The 21,921-nt window shown below is 32.6% G+C and overlaps 1 protein-coding gene and 2 pseudogenes across 3 annotated transcripts; all 3 read left to right on the top strand.

The window, feature by feature from the left end:
- Positions 1–1,003: 1,003 nt before the first annotated feature.
- LOC122280411 (omega-hydroxypalmitate O-feruloyl transferase-like) lies at positions 1,004–4,192 on the top strand. 3 transcript variants are annotated; one of them, XM_043091301.1, is made up of 3 exons: positions 1,004–1,165; positions 1,405–1,866; positions 2,963–4,192. In XM_043091301.1, the coding sequence occupies exons 2-3, from the start codon at positions 1,426–1,428 to the stop codon at positions 3,818–3,820; spliced, it is 1,299 nt and encodes a 432-aa protein (XP_042947235.1). In that variant the 5' UTR covers positions 1,004–1,165; positions 1,405–1,425; the 3' UTR covers positions 3,821–4,192. The 3 variants fall into 3 exon arrangements, with proteins under 3 accessions (XP_042947235.1, XP_042947234.1, XP_042947236.1); XM_043091300.1 differs by having other exon boundaries at positions 1,111–1,264; XM_043091302.1 differs by lacking the exon at positions 1,004–1,165 and having other exon boundaries at positions 1,277–1,866.
- A 4,973-nt stretch (positions 4,193–9,165) lies between these two features.
- Positions 9,166–16,148, top strand: LOC122282778 (annotated as a pseudogene).
- Positions 16,149–18,028: 1,880 nt separating this feature from the next.
- Positions 18,029–19,593, top strand: LOC122281261 (annotated as a pseudogene).
- The last annotated feature ends 2,328 nt before the right edge of the window (positions 19,594–21,921 follow it).

Below are 21,921 nucleotides of genomic sequence, written 5' to 3'. Positions count from 1 at the left end.
TGGCTGCCCCTTCTATAAGACTCCTGATTGAACATGATTACCCTAAAATTAGGTAAATCCAATGAAATCATCAATCTTCACGTTGCTACCGCAGGTCGTGAATGGTATGTTTCAGCAAACTGGATATATCCTCGTATTTAAAACTCTATGATTTCCTTTTCTCACACAACTCAATAATATCTAACCACTATGGATGGACGGCTGTAATGATCTTTAGGGCAGGAACTTGAGAAAGAAAACACAAGTATAAAAATTAAAGCATTTAATATAATTTGGAGACCCCTGCTCATGAGGCTATCTTGCTGTCATGCAAATGCAGAGGTGATCATCAGAGCCACGAGCCCTATGTTTTTCCCTTAGATAGCTGGTAAAGAAAAGTATCCTGGTCCGTCACTACAAATTAGCAATGAGTTTTTTATTTTTTGCGAGGAATTTAAGTAATGCAAAAGTTCATTTTTCTTGTACCACGTTACTTTTTTGAATGGCGTTAATTAATTCTTGATTAATATACACTTGGTTGAATCTTCCACGTAAGCCGTTATTTACCTGCTTATGCAAGATAATCCTTTCTTTTGTCAACATCATGGCCCCGCAGCAGTTCTGAGGTATCTTCATATATTAATCAAGTTAAGTTTAATTGATGTCCTTCTACTAATTGGTACCATATTCAAAAGATAACAATAACAAGGAAAGTTGGCTAGGTAACCATGTTTTGGACGCCAACTCCACCAACCAACTCCACTTTCTCTCCACTCTCTTACGCCACACTCCCCGGCTGGTCATGTTTTGGTTCATGGCAAGTTGCCTACCGCAACGCGTACGTACGACCTTAGCACGATCTGCATAATCTCTCTCTCTCTCTCTCTCTCTCTCTCTCTCTCTCTCTCTCTCTCTCTCTCTCTCTCTCTCTCTCTCTCTCTCTCCCTCCCTCAATACGGCTTCTCCCTTCATTCATGTTTGCGTATATCAAACTAATCCATTTGGTCATCGACATCCTTCTCTCTTACATGTTGTTGTATTTTGCTAACCGAAACTATTATTTTGTCAAGTTTTTGGCCCACACCTTTCTATATAACTCTTCTAACCACACTCCAAAAGGGAATAGGCAAATCCCAGTTCATTGTGCAAACCCATTCTTCTCTCATCAAATAATCCTTCTTTACAGGTAGATGGCAAGAGCATTTTTGCAATTCCCTTTCTGTATTAGCTTTTAACTCTTTGTTTGCCGTGTTCATATCAAAGTGAAACACAGGTTCTTTGAATGGTAATCTGCTCATTTCAATCCACCCCGTTCTAATGGGGAGAAGAGATATCATTTTCTGGAGCTCATTACCAATTTTGTTTTATGTTATCAGATTATAACCTCTCTTTTTTTGGTTTGTTGATTGTGTTGGTCGGATTTAGAATCTAAAAGTCTGTCTTCCGATGGAGAATGCTGGTAATAGCTCCTTTCAACTTCGTGTAAAGCAAGAAGAACCAACTCTGGTTACTCCTGCAGAGGAAACAGAGAAGCATCTGTACTTCCTCTCAAACCTGGACCAGAACATTGCAGTTGCAGTACGTACTATCTACTGCTTCAAATCAGATGGTAAGGGCAACGAGGAAGCTGCGAAAGTAATAAAGGAAGCCTTGTCAAAGGTTCTTGTTCACTACTACCCACTTGCGGGGCGGTTAACAATCAGCTCAGAAGGAAAGCTGATAGTGGATTGCACGGGGGAGGGTGCTGTTTTTGTTGAAGCCGAAGCAGACTGTAGAATAGAGGAGATTGGAGGCAATACAAAGCCTGATCCAATAACTCTTGGAAAGCTGGTTTATGACATTCCTGGTGCAAAGAACATACTTGAAATACCTCCTCTTGTGGTTCAGGTTTGAGCATCTTCTGTTATTTTCGAAGCAATAGTACTTTTGTTTATTCGTATGTCATGGCTATACATACTTGCTGATCAACAACGTTTCGTTTTCTTTCCTTCGTATTTGATTTCTTAAATAATAACTTTACTCATGTTGGGCCACATCATGCTTATATTTTTAATAATTTAAAATATCATGAAATTTTAATCATCAAGAACATTACCTCCTGCCATTAACTCTTATATTACTTCCTGTTAAGAGTTTAATAGCATGATGGCATATAATCTAATTCTTTAAATAAAAAATCTAGATTTAAAATTTTCCACTCAAAAAAATAAAATAAAATAATTCTTTTTTTATCTATAAAAATAAAAATAAAAATAAAATTACTTTCAAACAACTTTTCATATAAATTTTAAAATAGAAATAAATTTTAATATAGATAAGAACTGAGAATTACAACTATGACTTTTCTTTTTGGGTAAATACCAAAGAGAGTGGGGAAGGGCAATCAGAGGCACTTCTTCAAGCTGTACTGTTCGAGCCATAACTTAGATTCTAGTTCCACTGCAAAAATTAAATGAATCCATATGCGGCTGAAATTAGGCTTTACTTGTTATACAGATGAAATAAAGTCCTAGAGGACGAGATACAATAGGCACTTCTTCAAGCTATGTTCGAGCCATAACTTAGAATCTAGTTCTATTGAAAAATTTAAATCCATATGCGGTTATGATTAGTCCTTGTTTGGTTATACAGACGAAATGAGATTGAATAAAATAAAAGTTAAAAATTAAAAGTTATACAAAATATTATTAGAATGAAATTCCAAAACAAAAACTATATTATAATAATATTTTAATTTTATCATATTTTTATTTAATTATTGTTGTCTCATTTTTTAAAAATCTAATAAAACATTCAAACAATTTGACCAATGCTTTAGTTATTACTTTACGTGACACGGAGTTTTTTATTGCATGATAAGAAATGGAAATATGACAGAACTGTACTCTGCTTTGCTTCTTATTTTTGAACTCTGTTTTCCTCTTTTTAATTTCGAAACAAGAATCACTTTTTTGAGTGTTATATTCCTAATTTAATCTACCAGGTGACAAAGTTCAAATGTGGAGGTTTTGTTCTTGGGCTATGCATGAACCATTGTATGTTTGATGGAATTAGTGCCATGGAATTTGTGAACTCATGGGGTGAAACTGCAAGGGGCTTGTCCCTAAACATCCCGCCGTTTCTTGATAGAAGCATACTCAAATCCCGAAACCCACCAAAGATAGAGTCTCAGCACCATGAATTTGCCGAGATTGAAGATATATCAGACACCAACAAAGTTTACAAAGAAGAAATGCTTTATAGTTCCTTCTGTTTTGACCCCGAACAGCTTAAACAACTCAAGGAAAAAGCCATGGAAGATGGGGTTCTAGACAAGTGCACAACATTTGAAGCCCTTACAGCTTTCGTCTGGAGGGCTCGAACTCAATCATTAAGAATGCAACCAGATCAAAAGACAAAGCTTCTCTTTGCTGTTGATGGGCGGTCTAGATTTGAGCCTCCATTACCAAAAGGGTACTCTGGCAATGGGATTGTGTTAACTAATGCAATATGTAGTGCAGGTGAACAACTGGAACACCCGCTGTCATTCACAGTCAGTCTGGTTCAAAACGCAGTGAATATGATTACAGACAGTTATATGAGATCGGCCATAGATTATTTTGAAGTAACAAGAGCAAGGCCTTCTCTTGCGGCAACCCTGTTGGTCACAACTTGGTCTAGGCTATCTTTCCACACTACAGACTTTGGATGGGGAGAGCCCATTTTTTCTGGGCCGGTTGCTTTGCCTGAGAAGGAAGTAATTCTTTTCCTCTCTCATGGGACAGAGAGAAAAAGCATAAATGTTCTTCTAGGTTTGCCGGCTTCTACTATGAAAATCTTTGAACAACTGATGCATGTTTGAGGGGACGGGACCTTCCTGAATTTTCTGTATTGAAGCATTTGTTGAAGCGTGTGTTATTCATTGCCAGAAAGGGGGCTAATTATACAGGCCAAAGTGCACTCCAAGCAATCACTGGTTCTGGAGGAAACCAGATATATTCCATTTTGGTTCAAATGGTAGCCCTGCATGACCATATTTATTGGCACTCTAGAATTGCAAATTTATATCCCCTAGTTGTTTATGATTTAAATGAAGTTCTAATTTATGTATTAAGTTCTAAGCTCAAATTCAATAATTCATTAGAAATATGTGTCTGTGAATTTCTGAATCAGATTTCATGTTTTACGGTTTGTTATTTTGTTGAATAAAAAAGTTTGTTGCTCTCTTTCAAAAGTATTGATCTAAAATAAGAACCATATATATTATCTATTTCAATTTGAAATTGCTAATTTTGTTTAGAAAAGCTAGGGGCGTACAAAAAAATCCAATCCACCATTAGACTACAAGAAAAACGAGCATTTATTATAAATTATTTGTAACGAAAATGACTGTTTTTGTGACAAAAATATACTCATTTTGATAAGACATAGTCATTTTTGCAGGAAATAGCTTGTCCCAAATAAGCAAATTTCTTGTAACGTGCAGCATGCATCCGACTCTAACTCTGTCGGGGAAGGATTTTCCATATTAAATATGATCGAAGTCAGAGTCAGAGGTAGAGAATTTTTCTAATTGACTCGGACTCTGCCTCTGACTCTAATATCATTTATAAAATATATATTAACTATATAATTATTCTATATAGTAATCTCATATATATATATATATATATCTCTATAACTCATATTCAATACTATACTAGTAGAAATGTAATTAATTATGTCATAATATATTTATTGTATGACACATGTATGTATATATTCTCTATTAAATGCTAGTTAGTTTATGTATTAATACATATACAGGGGTAGCAAGGGCTAAATATGAGTCATGTACTATTACTAATTTCCACTATATATATAGTAATCTACTATGTGTACTACTAGATTAATATTAAATGTATGCTATATAATTTATATTAAATGTATTCTATTATATTATACATACACAGAGTAACGTTAGGAATATTGTAATAATTAACTATCTTTTTATATATTTTCTCATAATTTATATTGTGTTGTGTTTAATACAAAAAATTATTATAAACAGAACTCAACATCCATTGTTAGCAACAACAGGAGAACACCAAACATTTGAGTGTATTATTTCAAGAGGTTCAGCGATTACATTATTGGACTTAGAGAAAGGAAGAGACTTGGACTTAGCCTATTGACATGGCTCACAAAGAGACTTATGCAAGTTGGACTTATTATGGGAAAAGTGAATTAGAATTTTTAGTTTGTCAAATGTAGAAAAGGCCGTGTGACCTAATCTTCTATGCCAAGTGACTGGATCAACTGTTGTTCCAATGAAAGCAGTAAGATCTTTGGCTTTGTTAATTGATTTAGACAAAAGATTGGGTAGATTCCATCCTTGCTAGGCCCTTGTAAAAGAGTCTGTCTCGTGCACTTGTCCTTCACAAAATAATGAGAGTCAATCAAGACAAAACAACAATGGTTATCTAAACAAAATCGTTGGATTAACAATAAGTTGGTAGCAGCAGAGGAACAATGCATAATTTTGTTTAATTTAAAGGGAGTATTGGAGTTATACAACACTGTAGACCCTTGATTTAAGATAGACAAACTTGTCTCATTACCTACAGCCACCTCTTCATCAACTTGATAGGGCTCTTGGATTAACAGATTCTCTAGATTTGTAGTTACATGACTGTTAGCACCACTGTCTGCATACCATGGTTATTCTTGAGCATGTTCCATGATGGGATTTGTTCTAGCAGCCATGGCAGCATGTTGAGCAGGTGGATGCCTTCCTTGAAAGGCAAAATTCATGCGTTGATAACAATCAAGAGCTTGATGACCTGATTTTCCACATATTTGACAAGGTGCTCTGCTGGAGTTGGTGGGTTTTGAGTTGCCATTGAATGGATTCTTAGTTTCTGGTTGTTTTTGGTTCTATTTGTAATGACCCTTATTTTGTCCAAAGCTTTTCCTTCTGAAGTGTGATCCAGATGGCTTTGATTTTTGTGTTTTAAGGCAAAAGTGCCTAAATTTGCAGTATTGTAATGTTGAGTGCCCAACAGTGTTTCATAGTTTAAGAGTTCAACCTGAAAATATTGAAAAGACATGGAAAGTTCTCGGCTTGCAAAATAAAATGAAATGATAAAAGCAGTATAAGCTGGGTTGAGTCCACCCAAGATATATGAGATAAGATCATCATCTTCTACGGGTTTCCAACAGCCATAAGTTGATCAGCCCAAGACTTGGCTTGACCAAGATATTGAGAACATGTTTGGGAACCTTGCTGCAAGGATTGTAGTTGGCGCTTTAAATAAACAACCCTTGAATGAGATTGGGAAGCAAATCTTGCTACCAATGATTTCCACACTTGTCTTAAAGTGTTTAGTCCATATATAAAGGACAAAACATTTTTAGAAAGTGTTGTGGTGAACTAGCCAAGGAGATACTGATCCTTTTTCTGCCACAATCAGAATTGATTATTGTGGTGTTTTTCCCTATATCATCAGTAAGGAACTACAATGGGCATAGCTCAGTGCCATCCACAATACTCATGAGTTCATGGCTTCTGAGAATTAGAAGAAATTGTGACACCCAATTTAGGTAGTTGGTGCCATCTAATTTGATAGATAAATGGTGGGTGATGCTAGGCAATGCAAAGGTATTTGCAATAGGTGTGGCAGCAAGAGTGTTAGAATTGGATTCCATGTTTCTAGAGCAGGATCAGAGGAGTGGTCCTATGATTGTTCTGATACCATGAAAGAAATGAGAAAATAGTTTGGTAATCCCACACCAAACCAACGTGTATATTACTGAATATATATACAGCAGCACTGCTGCTTACAATTTCTATAGAAAGTACAAAAGAGAAGGAAACAAAGATACAACAAATTGTGTACAGCAAGGAAAGTATTACAAAGATCAAAAGGAGAATTAAAAGGGAATTAGTTCCCATATGAGGCTTGATCCTAAGAGATTACAGTAGGAATAGAAGTTGACTTTCCATCTAGAGCTTGCTGATCTGGTGCTCTTTCCTTAGTTGGAATATGTGTGTTAACATATATCAAGTTAGGAATATGTTGAGCACATTTATACTAATGAAAAAAGATCCAGAATTAGATATAAGATTTATCTCTCTCTAAGAAAAGTTTTAATATCCTTAGTTGACATAATAATAATAAAAAATGTTATTCAAGGAAAAAAGAAAGAAAAGAAAAATCATGCCTAAGAAGGATAGAGCAAAAGAGAGTGAGGGAAAACATGAATGAGACTGCTAGCTAGTAGATCAAAATGGCCATGGAGATTATGTATATTACTATTTGTTTAAATATATATATATATATATATACATATATTAACTAATTTTTTTAATAGCCAAAGTTGTAAATTTTTAAGAAAATCATTTTTTCATATGAATTGGAGTTAGATTATAAGTTTTGATAGAAACCTAATTGTATGCATATATATTTTTATTTTTATTTTGTAAAAAGAATGATAATTTTTCATATTTTGGGTTTTTTATATTTTGGGGATAACAAGAATAATTTTTTTTGTAGATTATAAAATATAAGGGGAACTTTATTTTCAAAATATTTGGGGGTAATTAGGGTTAATTCTAAATTTCTTGGGAAAATGATTTTATTAAAAATTAAGGGAAAAACATGTTTGAAAAATCCTGCCACTACTAATCAGCTAGGGGCTTTACAATATTAGGGATAGTATTAAATGGTCTCACTATTCATCTAAAAAATTTTCAGTTAAACCTACTTATATAGCAATTTCAGCACAAAATAATGTTCTAAGCTCTGCTCATCCCTCTCCTATTTGGACAAAGCTTTGATCATTAAAAATGTAAGTTTGTCTTAAATTGTTCCTCTGGAAGTTACTTAACAACATTATGCCTACTTGGTCTCTTCTAAAAAGTTGTATTCCTCTAACTGCATGTTTGAGATTGCGGTGAGAAATATAAATTATAATTTTAGAACTTATATCTTATAACTTAATTAATAAGTTCTACTATTAAAAAATTATTTACTATTTGGTAACTATATATTTAAAACACTTTCAAACATGTTACGTTTCTTTGGAAAGAAATTAAAAAATAATTTCTGATATAGAATTTATGATTATTTAAATTTTTAAAAATTATGATCATACTTTTGAAAGTTTGAAAGTTATAATTATCTAGTAATTATATAGGTATTTTCATCAATTGACAATCTTTTTAAAATTTAAATTATGTTTCGCATTCTTCGAAAAAATATTGTTTAGGAAAAACATCAAAATTATACTTTTTCTTAAACGTATTTTTTAACTTATTTAAAATTAAAAGTGATTTAATATGTAATATACAAACAACTTAATTTTTTCATTAGTAAGTTTTTAAGACCATTTAAATATTTTTTAAAACTCAAACGGCAACCCCAAACAAACTTTAAATGATTATCAGGCTCTTTGTCCCATTGGCCAAATAGAAGATGAAACAACGTCACATCTTTTTCTATGTTATCCTTACTCTTAAATCTTGTGGAGATAATCACCTGGCCATTATATATATCTTTCTTAACCGGTCAAGATATTAACTAAATGGATTCTGTTAATTCTTAACCCTGCTAACAACCTGAATATTATGGTCAAGGACATTCACCACTACCAAATACTGTTTGATGTGATTGCAATGGATAACCCTGTTATATATAGAAATCAAATCATTGATAAGTTCCTCAAAATCACCATTGACCAATTTCAGTTTGTCTCTAAAGACATCAAATCTCATAGAGATCAAGTTTTTTATTCCCTATCAACTCCAAAAATAAAATCCTTTCTTTATGTAAACTTTATAACGTTTGCCCCTGACTTTACCTTATATTATATTCTGTGATCGACGTAAGCCGACAAAGATTTTTTTCATATTATATGTATCATGCAAGGCCAACTATTCTCTATTATTTAACAATATTTCATTATAAATAGTTTTCGATTTGCGGAGATTTTATTTATTTATTTATTCTAGCACTAATTGGTACATGTTGACCACGTCGAGATCTGTACATGATTTTCTTTTTCCCATTACAGCTATTACTACCATTCTTTCTCATTTCTCTATAAATCATCATCATTTGAAGATTCCTTCATTTTCTTACGTTGCTCATGCCCTTACACCAATATATACAGTGAACTAAACTGCAATTTCAAGAAGAAATGGCTGCATTAACAACGCGCTTTCTGATGGAGAATGTTAGCAATAACACCTCTCCACCTAGTGTAAAACAAAAAGAACCCAGTTTGGTTCCTCCTGCAGAAGAAACAGAGAAGGGTCTTTACTTCCTATCAAACTTTGACCAGACTTCATATGTAGTTCGTACCGTTTACTGCTTTAAATCGGAAGATAAAGGCAATGAGGACGCCGTGAAAGTGATCATGGATGCTTTATCAAAGGTTCTTGTCCATTACTACCCACTTGCAGGGAGGTTAAGTGTTAACTCAGAAGGGAGGCTGATGGTGGATTGCACAGGTGAGGGTGCTGTTTTTGTGGAGGCCAATGCAGACGGTACAGTAGAGGAGATAGGAGACATCACGAAGCATGATCCGGTCACCCTTGGAAAGCTGGTTTATGACAAATATTCCTGCCGCAAAGGAAATACTTGAGATACATCCTATGCTGGCTCAGGGTTGGAGATCTTTTGGCTGTTTTGTTCTAATGATCTCTTATATATTATATATGTATATATATTTCTCATTGAAAGAGGTTCCCCCTCTAGGTGAAATTAAAGATCATATTAACCTGATTGATATGATCTCTTTTATTTCCCTTGTCGATTTTCACTATTACATACGTAGTCAAACAGATCTAGAACGATCGAGCTTAAAAAAAAAAAAAATCTTATCGAGCTAGTTGAAGGGAAATGGTCTTACATTATACGAGTGATTTTTCTAAACATCCCTTTTTAAAAGTTGTATTGTGAACTTAATGTTCTAGGTGACTAAGTTTAAATGTGGAGGTTTTGTTCTTGGCATATGCTTGAACCATTGTATGTTCGATGGAATTGGTGCCGGGGAATTTATGAACTCATGGACTGAAACTACAAGAGGTTTATCCCTCAAAGTCCCTCCATTTCTTGATAGAAGCATGCTCAAAGCCAGAAACCCACCTAAGATAGAATTTCAACTACATGATAATATTGCTGAGATTGAAGATATATCAGAGAGCGATAAACTCTATCAAGAAGAAATGCTATATGGTTCCTTTTGTTTTGATCTTGAGAGGCTTCAACAACTCAAGAAAAATGCCATGGAAGATGGTGTTCTGAAAAAGTGCACAACGTTTGAAGTCCTCTCAGCTTTCGTCTGGAGAGCTCGAGTCCAAGCATTAGGGATGCAGCCGGATCAACTGACAAAGCTTCTAGTTGCTGTTGATGGGCGGTCTAGATTTGAGCCACCATTACCGAGGGGGTACTTCGGGAATGCTGTGGTTTTAACAAATTCAATATGCAAGGTAAGTGAACTTCTGAAGGACTCGCTCTCCACTACAAGAAAATAGGCCTATTGCAGCGATTTTTATATTGTTGCAAAATAAATCGCTGCAAAAGGTTATCTATTACAGCATTTTTTAAGTCGCCGCTTTTTTTGGTCTTAAAAGATGAAACGATGCATGATTTACCTGTTTACAGCGAAATATCTAATATTTACAACGATTTAAATCGCTGTATGTGTAAAATTATGTTTGCAGCGCCTAAATATAGTCGAAATTGATATGGCGCCAAGTTTCAATTTTTTTTCCCCCAATTTATGTTTTGTTTTCCCTCCAGCAGACCCCCCCCCTCACTCTCTCCCCGCTCTCGTTCCCCCAGCGATCCTCCCTCGACCCACGCCGCCGCGCACAGCCCGTCGCCAGCGACCCCACCACGTCGCCGCGCTCTGCTCCTCTCTCTCTCTCGCACTCTGCTCTTCTCTCTCTCGCACTCTGCTCCTCTCTCTAGCTTGTCTTATTTTTTATCTTGTGGTTCAATGCAGGGTTCATCAGCTGTTGGGACCGGACTAGGAGAAGATCTAGGGTTGCAACCTCAAACAAACCTTGCTCATCTACCACCAAACGAGGCTCTGAGAAGAAATGGTATGTCAATCATCACTTGTTTTCGGTTTCCTTAATGCGTTTCTCCCTTGGCCTCCTCTCCAACTCGTCTCTTCAGTACAAATGGTGGAACCCTAGCCTAAATCTCCTCAAGGAGAGGGATAAACATAGGTAAGCTTTCAAATTTTGGTTTCCATTTTTGGGGATTTTGATTCTACACGAAATGGACACCTAGGGTTGCTCTGAAAATTTTATTTTTCTTCCAGCCGAGAGTTCTCCTCCATTCCTTCGGATTAGTATAATAGATGACATCAAAAAGAACCACTGCGGTTCACAAACAAGAGAAAATGGATCCAACATTGGTTTTGGGTTAGAGAAATTATACAAGTGCCTGAAAACTAGAAAGCCAAAAATTGCAGTTGTTGGGCGTGACATTGGTGCTCTAATTGTCTATCGTGTTCTGCAAATGGAAAGCAATTTTTGCTTTGGGGAGGTTATATCTCAATTCACTAAGTTCTTTTAAGGTTGTTTTAGTATCTTCAATTCTAGTTGGTGTTGTTGCTCTGTTCAAGTCTTCCACCTATTATTTTAAGAGGAATCACATGTGTTTGCTTGTTTGGCCAAGTGATGTCGAGAATATTCATTGTCATACTGCATTCTATTTATTGAGTCCATGACTATTTACATCATATCTTAGATAGATTGTTGACTTTTTGGAGACTAGAAGGATCTTAATAACTTACCTAAAAGAGTATACTTGTGTTTCTATTTTTCTTCTTGTCCTCCTTTCTTTGTTTCTTGATAGTTAAGAACTATCAATTTTTCTTTTCTAAAAAAGAACTATCAATTTAAGTAAAAAAGAGCTATCTCTTAATTTTATAGGATCTCTATGAGAAGTTGGTTCACTATCATTTTCTTTCCAGTTTTTTATTTACTTCAAAGACAATAGTATTAATCAAATCACCACACATATACAAAGGCATCAAAAACATATATGTTTTCCTTTTCTTTTCCTTAATTATTGATCATGGTAGTAGCATAAATTAGATAATGGTTGCTGCATTTCATTCATTTCCACCATTGAGACTATGTTAGGCACATAGAACACAACCACCCTGAGAGCCTTGGATGTGTTTCTTTTTATTTTTGGTTCATGTCTTCTTCTAGCTGTGTTAATTAATATCATAACGATTCAAGAGCATTCTGTTTTAGTTAGAACCCTTGTAGTGTGTCACAGCTTGAAGTCGTTTTTGATATTTGCTGTTTTTGGGTGTCATCTTTTGATATGGGGTTATTAGGACGTTGAACCAAACAATACATAAAATGAAGTACTACTTTAATTAAATCAGATACTGTTTATCTTTTCCAATATTGAAATCTATTTATTTATAATAATTATGCAGCGTTGTATCATTGCATTGACTCTATGCATGACTAAATCTATATCTAACAATATATTATTAGCAAACACAAAGAATGTGACACATGTATGCCTTTTTTTCAGCTTTAGCTTATGAGTACATATATATATATATATATATATATATATATATATATAAGTGAGTGATGGCTTACTTAGACACTAAGCATATCTAGGCATGCATTAGCATCATATACACTCATAATATTGTTAACTCTCAAATAATGACAAAGACCTATTGAAGATACTCATGACTGGAAAAAGTTTTGTTAAGTATTGGTTTTGTTCTTTTGTTAGTTGTAAGCAAGGAATTATTGTAATCCTCAAGATGATTGGTACTTGTTTATGATCAATCATGCATTAGTTGCATCAATACACTCAATTCCCTCAACAAAGATCAGTTTTGTTTCACATTTTACAAGTAATTAAAGCTAATAATCCTCCAGGATAATTTATAATTAAACTACTGAAAACAACAATAATGCATGCATGCTCATATACTTATATATATATATATATATATATTCAGTTTTACTTTTGCTTATCTAAAATTGACAAAAGAAAATAGATATACACAGACCTCTCAACATAAGCAAGTGCATAATATCAAAATTCCAAAGATGTTCTGTTTTTCCCTATTAATTTAACTTCTACTTTAACACTGCCATGTGATGAAGTTAAATCAACACATTAACTTAAGGTTCTTAATGGATTCCAACCTTAGATTCAGTTGTTTATGAAGAAAAAGTTATAAACATTAGGTTCACTATGGACATGTCTCCATGGATGCTGGAGACTATTCCTGCACGCAAGCTGAACATGTTATTACATAAGAAAAAGCATCCAGACATGTCTTTCTTTTCTTGTGATGTATTTTGATGTTCTTGCCAAATGATCGGAATTTTCATATAAATATTTATTGGGTTAGTGATATGAGTTTATATATGCATGCTCCATTTTAGCTAGCTTTTATGATTTACATTTTTTAAGTAGTTGTGGTAGTGATTATGTATAATAAACTATTTAAATTAATAGTTTTCAGCCATGCTATAATGGTCCATGCATTGGGAGGGTTATGTACATAGGTGTGCAACTGCAGCCTTTTAAAATTTCTTACAAGTCAAGGGACATGTGTTTTTATTTACAAAACATGCACCTGGAGGAACTTTCTTTTTAGAGGAATTTTTTTTACCACATGTCCCTTCATCTATCACTTTTATGGACAAATTGTTAGTATTTATTTTTAACATTTTCCTCAACCTAATAACCTAAGTATACATATAGGTTATTGGCTGTAAAACTCGAATGAAATTTCCAATATGCATTCTGTTTTAGTTCAAATCAGGCCATTTTCATTTCTATCTTCCATTTGATCTTCCACTCAACTAAAGTTACTTGCAGCTTTCTGTGATGAACTACTTAAGATCAAGGGCAAAACTAGCTATCAAGTGATCCTTAGTTCTTAAAACTTTTTGGTTTCAACAAAGATACCAAAAGCTGTCAAACATATACACAGTAAATTGATGGATACAGAGAATGTTTTAGTTGTTGTCATTCCATTTTTTTTTTTATTTTATAAATTGCCTATGCATGTGTTTGTGTATGTATAATGTAACTGTGGCTACTTAGGTATCTAATTCCATGAAGTACTTTAGCTATAATTTTACATCCTTTGCCTTCCTATGTGTATGTCATTGGGTGTGTGTGTGTTTGTGTGTGTGTGTGTATATATACAACTTAAATAAAAAAAGTGTATATATACACATTTGAATTTGTAATATATACATCTCTTTAGAGAGCTGGTTTAGAACATTGTATATGTTGGTATTATAAGCAATAGCTAATGCACACGAGAGATAGGAGTACATATATATATATATATATATATATATATATACTCTAACTGATTAGGCCCTTCTTGGACAGCAGTCGCTACTTTTTTATAAATAAATATCTAAACAAATTGTTTGTAAATTTGTATAGGAGTTTTGGTTTGGACAGTTATTGATGAGCTTCTAGTGTTAACAATACACATTTTTCCAGAATTTTAATAAAAAGAGGTTTGATTCTAAAGTTGTACTTTACTTGAATGAAGTTCTACTTTGAGATTAGCAAATTAGATTGATGCTGATGTGTTACAACTACTATGAAAAGTAGGGTTTCATGCATTCTTTACCTATAATAAGGCTTTCTTCTGTTTGTATGACTTCATGCTCCACTTTCCAGGTTTTTTGTTCTACTAATCAGTTGGTATTGTGTCTTTTCAGAAAACTCATATACAGGTATGCCTTTGAATATGGGAGCAATTAAGTTTAGTTGAAAGTGATGAAGTGCACTTAGGATCGACTTGAAGTTTCTGCTTGGCTATGTACTAAACATATTTCTACTTGTTGTATACTGAATGTACTGAACATATTTCTACTTGTTGTATACTGAATGTACTTTGTTGTTATTTTCTATGTACCCTTTGTATTATTAAGTAAAGGGAATTAAATCCTAGCTGATCTACTAACTTTGCTTCTAATACAAGTGAAAAAAATTACTGAAACTGTATGTTTCAGTAGTAATTTTTTTTTTTTAATTTTGTAATTAAGTATTTGCAGCGATTTTTAGTCGATGCAAATAGGCCAAAATTCGTTGCAAATCATCAGTTTCAGCGATTTTAGTCCTTGAAAAGTATGCAAAATGCAACAAAGGAAGCAAGCGTTGCTTTTGCTCATTTGCAGCGCTTTTTGATTTTTTGTAGCGATTTTAGTCCTTGCAAAAAGTATCAAAAGCAGCGCTAGAATGGTATGTTGCTTTTGACGTACACAAATTGCAGCGCTTATAAATCAATTGCAGCGATTTTAAGTGTTGCAAAAAATGGCAAAAGCAACGAACCAAATGTAGCGCTGCTGTTGTTGGGAGGCTATTGCAGCGAAATTTAATGATATAGCAAGGATAAATTTCGCTGCAATTGATCAAATGCAGCGCCATGGCAGTCACATGGGGTGGCCTTTTGCAGCGTGAAATTAGTGCATTTGCAGCGGTTTAAAAACGCTGCAAATGAAGTCTTTTGCAGCGTTTTTTCAATAACGTTGCTATTGATCAAAAATATCACTTTTATACTGTCGAACATGCAAGGAGGGTAATAACGCTTCAATTGATCAATTACAGCGTTTTTTTAATGTATTTGCAACGATTTTAAGTGCTGCAAAAGGGTTAATTTCTTGTAGTGCTCATTTACGGTATGGAGAGTTCAAAAGGCAATAAAACTGATCACAGACAGCTACATGAGATCAAAGATAGACTACTTAGAAGAAACAAGAGCCAAACCTTCTCGAGCAGCATCCTTGCTGATCACAGATTGGTCTAGGCTAAATGTCAACGCGCTAGACTTTGGATGGGGGGAGCCTATTTTTCTTGGGCCGGGGGACTTGCCTGATAAGGAAGTAGCTTTTCTTCTATCTCATGGGAAAGGGAGTAGAAGCATAAGTGTTCTTTTGGGTTTGCCGGCTTCTCCCATGAAAATCTTTGAAGAACTAATGCAAATTTGAAGATATCTAACTTCATGGACTTTCTTCATTATTGAATCGTTTGCTATATATGGTGTTAATCTTAGTGCCATTCATGCCAACGGTCCGGAAGAAACTATTTTGGGATTAATAAGCCGATCTACAATTGCAAATTATGTATCCTGAATTAAGTCCTTCATGCATTGTAAGGTGTTCTATGTTTGGAAGCCATTTCTTTTCTTTTTTTCAGCAAGTTGTTGTGTTCATGTCGAATTTCAAGATCACTATGTCAATGAGATTTTGTGCTAGGAGTCTCGGAAATCCAAGGAGTACTCTAAAAACGTTTTTTTATTTTTTATTTTTTCGAACGTTTCGTAATATCATAGATGCTAAAGTCAAACATGAGCGGTCCCGACTGAGATCTTGATGGTAGTTTTTTATTATTATTATTTTGTGATTAAAGAAGTATTTTTTATAAATTTGTTTTAAAAAAAATATTTAAAATTATTAACAAAATACATAAAAAAATAAGTAAAAAAAAAATTAATTTGACTGGTTGGTACGTATATAATATGATATATTTAATTTCTAGCTGCAACGTCAATATTATTATAATTATTTTGCACACAAAAATATTATTAAATTAAAGCACCTGTTATAATATGATTCTAGCAATCGTTCTAAAAAGATCCATCGATCGATGATTAATATATAATATTTGACTTGTTGGTAGCATGCTTAATTGCTATTTAATTTTTTTATTTATTTAATTTCCAGCTACCTCCAATATATGTGTGTGTATATATATATACATATATATATAGATACACACACATGTGTTGCGCATTAATGCATATTTTATCAGCTTTGGGGGATTAATTTGATTCCCTCATCACCATTCTTGGTGGTCCTGGGACCCATATTTTTTTTTTAAAAGGTTTTAAATTGAGATTATTTTTATAAGTTATTTTATAAAAATATTTTAGAGCTAAAATATAGTTCTATAAAAAATTGTAAGTGTATCATTTTCCAATTAGCAATTAGTATGATACATTGCTTTCCAAATAATAATATGTGCACAACTCTTTTTGTAACTTTTTATAACCATTTAAAGTTATTTTACCTTTGTAAGTTATTTTACTAAATTTTCACTTATTTAAAACATAATTGTATAAATAATTATAAAAATATATATATATATATATTATATGGCTATCATTTTCCTTTCCTAATAGAGAAGTCATCCATCAACATGTCATCTTTAACTAATTCACAACTTTTAAAATTTAAACACATCAAATGAAAGAAAAAATAATATAGAAATTTCAAAAATTATTATGTTATTAAGTAGTGAGTTGTAGTTGAGTTGTTAGTCTATTATTTCTAAAAACAAAAGTTGAAAAGTTAAAAATTATCTTTTTTAAGATCTAAACACATTCAATTTCTTTTTATACATTTTGTAAAAGTAAACTAACTTATTAGAGCATTTACATTGGAACGATCAAATTTTTTTCTTAAATTTTAGTCAAAATCATATTTTTCCTATTTTAATCATTTATTTTTTCAAAATATCCGACATTTGATCACTCTATCTTTTCTCTATTCTATTAAAATAATATTTTTTTATTTTTTCTCTCACTTCTCTTTACAATCTTAACTACTTATTCTTTTATCTTTTTCCTTATTTTTTGAACTATTAATCTCTAGTGAATATTTAAAAAAATTAAATTATTTTTTGCAAGTATGATAATAATTTCAAGAGGATTACGTTTTTAAGATTTTTTTTTCAAAATTCACATTTTCCAATAGTAATATTTTGTAATGGTTAACTTATCAACCGTAATATTTTTTGTCTTTCTTCTAATGGTAATATTTTGTGTCATTTTCCTACCGGTCATATTTTTTAACGATAATATTTTGGTGTATAAATAAGAGCACTTACTCTTTCATTTAAATCCAAAGCAACCTAAGTTTCATTTTAAATCATAGCCAAAATTTTCATTCCAATCTCATTCTTCACTTTTGTCTTTGAGGCATGTTTTTTCTTTCACAAATTGCTTCCTCACTTGGACTCTCAACATGAGTTGGAGACAATTCTCAATGAAGATGGAGGATAAACAAATACCCATGGTAGTTCTTCAAGCTCTGTACGAGCCATAACTTAGAATCTAGTTCCATTGAAAAATTTAAATCCATATGCGATTATGACTAGCCCTAATTTGGTTATACAGATTAAATGAGATTGAATGAAATAAAAGTTAAAAGTTAGAAGTTGTAGAAAATATTGTTAGAATATAATTTTAAAACAAAAATTATATTATAATAATATTTTAATTTTATAATATCTTTATTCAATTTTTTCAATCTTATTTTTTTAAAATATAATAAAACATTCAAACAATTTCACTAATGCTTTAGTTATTACTTAACGTGACAGGGAGTTTTTTATTGCATGATAAGAAAATGGAAATATGACAGAAATGTACCCTGCTTTATTTTTGAACTCTGTTTTCCTCTCTAATTTCGAAACAAGCATCCCTCTTTTGAGCGTTGTATTCTTAATTTAATCTACCAGGTGACAAAGTTCAAATGTGGAGGTTTTGTTCTTGGGCTATGCATGAGCCATTGTATGTTCGATGGAATTAGTGCCATGGAATTTGTGAACTCATGGGGTGAAACTGCAAGAGGCTTGTCCCTAAACATCCCGCCGTTTCTTGATAGAAGCATACTCAAATCCCGAAACCCACCAAAGATAGAGTCTCAGCACCATGAATTTGCTAAGATTGAAGATATATCAGAGACCAGCAAAGTTTACAAAGAAGAAATGCTTTATAGTTCCTTCTGTTTTGACCCCGAATAGCTTAAACAACACAAGGAAAAAGCTATGGAAGATGGGGTTCTAGACAAGTGCACAACATTTGAAGCCCTTGCAGCTTTCGTCTGGAGGGCTCGAACTCAGTCATTAAGAATGCAACCAGATCACAAGACAAAGCTTCTCTTTGCTGTTGATGGGCGGTCTAGATTTGAGCCTCCATTACCAAAAGGGTACTCTGGCAATGGGATTGTGTTAACTAATGCAATATGTAGTGCAGGTGAACAACTGGAACACCCGCTGTCATTCACAGTCGGGCTGGTTCAAAATGCAGTGAATATGATTACAGACAGTATATGAGATCGGCCATAGATTATTTTGAAGTAACAAGAGCTAGGCCTTCTCTTTCAGCGACCCTGTTGGTCACAACTTGGTCTAGGCTTTCTTTCCACACTACAAACTTTGGATGGGGAGAGCCCATTTTTTCTAGGCTGGTTGCTTTGCCTGAGAAGGAAGTAATTCTTTTCCTCTCTCATGGGAAAGAGAGAAAAAGCATAAATGTTCTTCTGGGTTTGCCGGCTTCTGCTATGAAAATCTTTGAACAACTCATGCATGTTTGAGGGGACGGGACCTTGCTGAATTTTCTGTATTGAAGCATTTGTTGAAACGTGTGTTATTCATTGCCAGAAAGGGGGCTAATTATACAGGCCAAAGTGCACTCCAAGCAATCACTGGTTCTGGAGGAAACCAGACATGTTCCATTTTGGTTCAGATGGTAGCCCTGCATGACCCTATTTATTGGCACTCTAGAATTGCAAATTTATATCCCCTAGTTGTTTATGATTTAAATGAAGTTCTAATTTATGTATTGAGTTCTAAGCTTAAATTCAATAATTCATTAGAAATATGTGTCTGTGAACTTCTGAATCAGATTTCATGTTTTACGGTTTGTTATTTTGTTGAATAAAAAAGTTTGTTGCTCTCTTTAAAAAGTGATCTAAAATAAGAACCATATATATTATCTATTTCTATTTGAAATTGCTAATTTTGTTTAGAAAAGCTAGGGGTGTACAAAAAAATCCAATCCACCATTAGGCTACAAGAAAAACAAACATTTATGATGAATTATTTGCGACGAGAATGACTGTTTGTTACAAAAACATACTCATTTTAATAAGACATAGTCATTTTTGCAAGAAATAGCTGGTCCCAAATGAGCAAGTTTCTTGTAACGCGTAGCACACATCTGACTCGGACTTTGTCGGGGAAGAATTTTCCATATTAAATATGTTCAAAGTCAAAGTCAGAGCTAGAGAATTTTTTTGATAGACTCAGACTCTGCCTCCGACTCTGATATCATTAACTATACGTCATAAAATATATATTAACTGTATAATTATTTTATATAGTAATCTCATATATATATATATAGATATAGCATATACTTATATTGAAGTCTATAACTTATTTTCAATACTATACTAGTAGAAATGTAATTAATTATGTCATAATATATTTATAGTATGACACATGTATGTATATATTCTCTATTAAATACTAGTTAGTTTATGTATTAATACATATCTAGGGGTAGCAACTGCTAAATATGAGTCATGTACTATTACTAATTTACACTATAAATATATATATATATATATATATATATTAATCTACCATGTGTACCACTAGATTAATATTAAATATATGCTATATAATTTATATTAAATGTATTCTATTATATTATACATACATATAGTAGCGATAGGAATATTGTATTAATATTTAACTATCTTCGAGGGGACTAAAACGTGTTGTAATAATTAACTATCTTTTTATATATTTTCTCATAATTTATATTGTGTTGTGTTTAATACAAAAAATTATTATAAACATAACTCAACATACAAAAAATGATATTTTCAATATATATAAATATATCAAGTTAGGAATATGTTGAGCACATTTATAATAACGAAAAAAGATCTAGAATTAGAGATAAGATTTATCTCTCTCTAAGAAAAGTTTTAATATCCTTAGTTGACATAATAATAAAAAAAAAATTTATTCAAGGAAAAAAGAAAGAAAAGAAAAATCATGCCTAAGAAGGATAGAGCAAAAGAGCGTGAGGGAAAACTTGAATGAGACTCCTAGTAGATCAAAATGGCCATGGAGATTATATATATGACTCTTTGTTTAAATATATATATATATATACACACACACACATATATTAACTAATTTTTTTAATTGCAAAAGTTGTAAGTTTTTAAGAAAATCAGTTTTTCATATGAATTGGAGTTAGATTATAAGTTTTGATAGAAACCTAAGTGAATGCACATATATTTTTATTTTTATTTTGTAAAAAGAATGATAATTTTTAATATTTTGGGTTTTTTAATATTTTCGGGATAAAAATTTATTTATTATTTGGTAACTATATATTTAAAGCACTTTTAAATATGTTACGTTTCTTAGGAAACAAATTTAAAAAAAAATAATAATAATTTCTGATGTAGAAATTACGATTATTTAAATTTTTAAAAATTATGATTATATATTTGAAAGTTTAAAAGTTGTAATTATCTAATAATTGTATGGATATTTTCGTCAATTGATAATTTTTTTAAAATTCAAATTATGTTCCGTATTCTTAGGAAAATATTTTTGAGAAAAAGTATTAAAATTATGCTTTTTCTTGACCGTATTTTTTAGTTTATTTGAGATTAAAAGTGATTTAATATATAATACACAAACAACTTAATTTTTCTATTAATGAGTTTTTAAGACCATTTAAATATTTTTTAAGGCCATACTGCAACCCCAAACAAGTCCTAAATGAATATCAAACCCTTTGTCCCATCTGTGAAATGAAAAAGGAAACAACTTCACATCTTTTTCTATGTTGTACTTACTCTTGAATCTTTTCTGGAGATAATCTCCCCGAACATTAGACAGCAATGGACCTCTGCTTTTATAGAAATCAAGTCATTCATAAGTTCCTCAATATCACCATTGACCAGTTTGTCCTCAAGTTCAGTTTTTCTCTAAAGTCATCAAATCCTATAGAGATCATTGTAATGCATAGGAATTGAGAACTTTGAATGGCAGCCCCACTGGGTCCCCACCTCCCACAAACTACTTCTCAATTTCATTTGATATAGCACTAAGATCATTGGGTAGTACTGCA

This window comes from Carya illinoinensis, chromosome 11, assembly GCF_018687715.1.
Source record: "Carya illinoinensis cultivar Pawnee chromosome 11, C.illinoinensisPawnee_v1, whole genome shotgun sequence".
In the NCBI taxonomy this organism is placed as follows: Eukaryota; Viridiplantae; Streptophyta; class Magnoliopsida; order Fagales; family Juglandaceae; genus Carya; species Carya illinoinensis.
This window is presented reverse-complemented; position numbering and strand designations above follow the sequence as displayed.